Here is a 5,132-nt window from a genome sequence, read left to right on the forward strand (position 1 = left end):
ATATATAGAAGTATAAAATCCATGAAGAGGCCAACTTAAGGTGCAAAGGTACTTAAACGTCCACCTTAAGCTTGGAAAATTATAGTTTCTTTTAAGAACAAACCTACGAAGAGGTCAACTTAAGGTGGAAAGGGACTTCAACGTCCACCTCAAGATTAAAAAATTATAGTTTCTTTTAAGGACAAACCCGCGAAGAGGTTAACTTAAGGTGCATAGGGACTTCAACGTCTACCTTAAGATTGAGAAATTAGAAAACTTCAACTTGAAGACTTGGCAGACTTTGCAGATTTCAACTTGAAGACCAACAAATTTGAAGATTTGACGGACTTGAAAATGTGGGGGACTTTGATGCTTCAACTTGAAGAGCGGTGGACTTTTAAACTTCAACTTTAAGATTTGTAGGGCTTAAATAATTCAACTTGAAGACCGGCGAGTTTGAGGACTTCAAATTGAAGACCGACGGACATGAAAACTTGGAGGGATTGAATACTTCAACTTAAATTTTGGCGGGCTTGAAAAATTTAACTTGAAGAGAGACATACTTGAAGATTTGAAGGGCTTATATAATTCAACTTGATGACCGGCGAACTTGAGGACATCAAATTGAAGATTTGGCCTTCTACTAAAAGTCTACATCCATCCATCGGAGATGCTAATTTTCTATGGAGGCTTGCCCCCATTGAACCACCAATCCTTGATAAGGCACAAAGTTCATGTAAGCCCGATTTTTAAGTTCCAATCAAATGGATTATATTCCATCATTCTTCCTTTAAATAACGATTGGGATAATATGTATATTTTAAACTCAGAATGAAACTCTAAGTTGCCTATGTACCTAGGTGAAGAGGATCAAGTCACACCGTAGTTCAGAATAGGTGATTACATTTTTTTTTCTTATGTCCTAACTTTTGCCCAGGCCGCCTCTTTCGAGGTTTTTAGTCCAGCGGACTTTTTTTTTGGGTGGGCCATACACAATTTAGACTCATACGGGCCAGGAGTGTAGGAACATGAAGTTTAGGCTCCTACATCAAGGAGCGTAGCGATTTGCAATTTAAGCTCGTATTTTGAGGAGCTTTGCAACCTGAAGATTTTGCTCAAATTTGAAGAGTTTCATGACATGCAGTTTAGGCTCGTGAGTCCAGGAGCGTTGCAACTTCAAGGATAATACTTCTTCAAAAACTTGCCATTGATAGGGCCGATTCTCATGCCATCTGCATCAACCAACTTGTAGGCTCCACCTGAATAAGCTTGTTGCACGACATATGGCCCATCCCATTTTGAAGTGAACTTCCTTACAAGTTTATGGGAAGTAATAATGGGTCTTCGTATGGAAAGGACTTGATCACCTACTTGAAAGGATCTTGGGCGAACTCTTTTATTGAAAGGGCGAGACAATCGAGCCTGATAACATTCAAGACTCTATTGAGCTTCAACCTCTTTTCATCAAGAGCCTCCAACTCTGCTAGTCGAAGTCGAGCATTTTCTTCATCAGTGATACCTTCTTGAATAGATAATCGTAATGAAGGTATTTGACGCTCAAGTGGAAAATGGCTTCGACTCCATAGATAAGTGAAAAAGGGGTCGCTTGTGTTGGTGTGTGGTGAGTTGTCATGTATGACCATAGAGCTTCTTCCATACGGTCATGCCAATCACGTTTGGATTTGGAAACAATTTTCTTTAACAAGTTGCATAGAGGTTTGTTGAATGCCTCATCTAGACATTGGCGGAAGCATTGTACATAGAAGAGTTATGTTGCTTGAACCCAAAGAGATCACAAATCTTGTTCATCAACCTATTGTAGAATAACTTTCCATTATCCGTTATTATATAACGAGGAATGCCAAAGTGATAGATTATGTTTACTCGGATGAAACTTGCAACATTTTTCTTTTTTACTTCTTTAAGAGCAACAACTTCTGCCTATTCCGAGAAGTAGTCAGTTGCAGCCAAGATGTATAAATTCCCACCAGAGGATTTTTGCAGTGGTCCAACAACATCCAGTCCCCAAGAGTCAAATGGCCATGATGCAACAGTCGGATGTAACACTTCAGGAGGCTGGTGAATAAAATTTGCATGGAATTGGAATGCCTTGCATCTTCGAGCGTAGTCCAAGCAATCTTTTACCATCGTTGGCCAAAAATATCCCATCTTTTTTATACGGAAGTGGAGCTTTGGTCTAGACTGATGTGATCCACATACCCCAGAATGTACTTCTTGCAAAGCTTGAAGTGCTTCATCTTCCCCTAAGCATCGCAAGAGTACTCCCTCAAATGATCTTCTATATAGAGTATCTTTGTAGTAAATGAAGCGAGGTGCACGACGACAAATTTCAGCCCTTCTCCTCATATTTTCTGGGAGTATCCTATAACTCAAGTAGTCGATAATGGGTTGTCAGCATTCTTCCTTCTCAGCTTCAGAAACAACGACAAGATGCTCGAGTTCATTGTCTTCACTTTCACCCTCATTTGGTGGTGGTACTACCCATTTTTGGTAGATAGTAACTTGCGCTTGATCAGGCACGGTTAACGATGAAGCTAGGGCAGCTAAAGTATCGGCCTTCTTGTTTTCTTTCCTAGGTACATGTTGAATAGTCACATCACCAACCCATCCCATTAATTATTTTAGCATAATTATGATAACGGTGTAGTTCAGGTTTCTTGACCTCATAACTACCTGAAAGTTGGTGGACCACTAACTACAAATCACCAAAAACTTGCAATTACAACTGCTTCATATTGACAACCATTTCAAGCCCAAGTATTAGTGCTTGATATTCAACAACATTGTTGGAGCATAATTGTGTCAACCTAAAGGAGTAGGGTAGAACCTCCCCTTGAGAAGTGACAAATACTACACCAGCACCAACTCCTCTGTGATGTGAAGCACCATCAAAGTACATTTTCCATGGAGGTTGTACTTCAACGGCCATTGCGTCTTGGCCTAGTAGTGTAAGGCCCCATAATATTTCGTCAAGGGATTCAAGTTTTTTGTTGCCGAGGTAGGGTGATGTGTACAGATGTACTAGTTACAGACTTTTTAGGTTGAAGAACGCATCGAGGTATTGTTGAAATATTTTTTGATGAAGGGCCAGTTATACGGTTAGATTTGCGACCGCAGATCCATTCTGCGGGCCGCATACCCATCGTAGAGTTTAGCAAAAAAATGGTTGAATTTTTTAATGTCGTTTTGCGGTCCATTCTGAGATCGCATATCCATTTCGTTGTCCGCATTTTCCATCCCAGATTTGGCATGAAGAATGTTTTTGGATGATTCTGCGGTCCATTCTGCGACCGCATAAGTGGTCTGCGAACCGCAGACCTGTCGCAGACCGGTCCAGACCAACCCAGTTCTTGGCATCATTTTCACGGCCCATTTTGCGGGTCGCATATTTGTTATGCGGTCTATTCTGCGACCGCAGACCTGAGTTCGTAGGATCTATTTTCCTATTTTTATAACCCATCTCCATTTTTATAAATAGCTTTAGGGGCTCATTTTGAAGCAAATGTCTAATGATTTTAGAGAGAGGTAAGAGTATTTTAGAGAGAGAAGGAGGAAACCTAGCATTGTAATCACCCATTCTTGCACCAATCTTCAAGAATCAAGGAAGCCAATCACTAGATTATCATCTATCCGGGTAAGTCATACTCCTAAGCTTTCATGCAAGAGGTTATGAGTTCAAGTATATTGTGGGGGTTGAAAATAGGTCATGCATGTAACAATAGATTGTAGTATGTGGAATTAATGAACCATTTTGGTTAGTTTATTGTTTAAATTGGTTGAGGGAGGAAGGGATTACCATTTTAGAGCTTTATAGTCTATTTTGCATACTAGGTGTTTGACAAAATTCCTAAGAGAGTTACACCATGAGAATCCTTCTAATTATTATCCGATTTTCGCTATCTTCCTATATATTGTTATTTCTAGAAGTGTTAGGACATTGTTGTAACTTAAGAAGATCTCAAACAAGGTATGTTGGCTAAACTACTATCTTAGAATTGAATTCCATGATGTTCCCGTAGGTTTCAAGTATGGTTGGCTCAAGTTCCTTATTCCCATGTTCCGAGTTGTTCCCAATAAATTCGATTGTCCCGAGTAAGCAAAGTGTCTAGAATTATGTATTCAAAATGTGTTCTGAATGTTCCTATCACCTTATGTTATCCTTCAGGAATGTGTTCAAGAATGATTTGTGTATTAAAATATTATGACTTTGAGTCATATTTCAAATGAAAGTCCATTATGCTTAACTTGGAAAGAATACTCCATGTGCCTAAAACTCCAATTGCTTATATGTGTACCTAAAGTCTTGATTTGAAATATCTTGTTGTTGATAATCTATAAGGATGCTTTAAAGTGAAAGAAGTGGGTTGGAGATACAAAGTGTGGCCAACATGCCAAGAATGAAAGTTATACTTGTGGTCAATGGTGCCTAGGAAATGAAATGATATGAGAAAGGTTATGAAATAAGACTTGATTTAACTGTTCCAAACTGACTTTGAAAATAGATTTTCCTAAAAGCTTAAGTACCCAAGTCATGCCCAATTGTGGCTGTTTTAACTAATGATATGCTTTGTAAGTACTTCCAATGTGTTTTGAGCTCTTATATCTTCATGAGTTGAAATTCTGTATTGCCCTTTTTGGGGAAAAGTATTTCAAGAACAAATGATGTGTTTTATTTAACTCCATTTCTTGAAAAGAAATCCATTGTGTTTAAAGTCTTCATTACTAATAAACCAAAAATTGTGATTTCCGGAATATTCTATTTGTTAATATTTATGATGATGATCCATGAAAGTAAAGAAATGAAAGTGTGGAATATGAGATACGACCATCATGCCATGAATGAAAAATCATAAGTATGGCCAAGAGAGCCAAGGAAATAATGATGTTGTGAATGGTTGAAAGTACTAACGAAGCTATATATATAGTGTGAAAGGTTAAGAGGTGAATATAAAATATATTTGTACTTTTGTGTTCCTTGTGTGCAAAAAAAAAAAGGATTTTGGGAGTATCATTAGCAAATCGAGGAAGGGTGGGTCATAAGGCCCACACCCGAAACTACATGTGCCGATGTAGGGGTGAATTGTCATTATTCCCCTTATTTGGGATGAGATTGAAATATTGATGTGATTGTG

General features: G+C 38.5%; 1 protein-coding gene across 1 annotated transcript; it reads right to left on the reverse strand.

Annotated features, from left to right (window-relative positions):
* Nucleotides 1-1,920: 1,920 nt before the first annotated feature.
* On the reverse strand, nt 1,921-2,346 carry LOC138898773 (uncharacterized). Its single transcript, XM_070184870.1, has one exon. It carries the CDS (start codon nt 2,344-2,346, stop codon nt 1,921-1,923), a length of 426 nt encoding a protein of 141 aa, XP_070040971.1.
* Nucleotides 2,347-5,132: the final 2,786 nt, after the last annotated feature.

Source organism: Nicotiana tomentosiformis, chromosome 9 (assembly GCF_000390325.3).
Source record: "Nicotiana tomentosiformis chromosome 9, ASM39032v3, whole genome shotgun sequence".
NCBI classification, from domain to species: Eukaryota; Viridiplantae; Streptophyta; class Magnoliopsida; order Solanales; family Solanaceae; genus Nicotiana; species Nicotiana tomentosiformis.

Excerpts from the sequence above, each read along its gene's own strand:
- LOC138898773 (XM_070184870.1), bottom strand. The coding sequence starts at position 2,346 with ATGAGGAGAAGGGCTGAAATTTGTCGTCGTGCACCTCGCTTCATTTAC.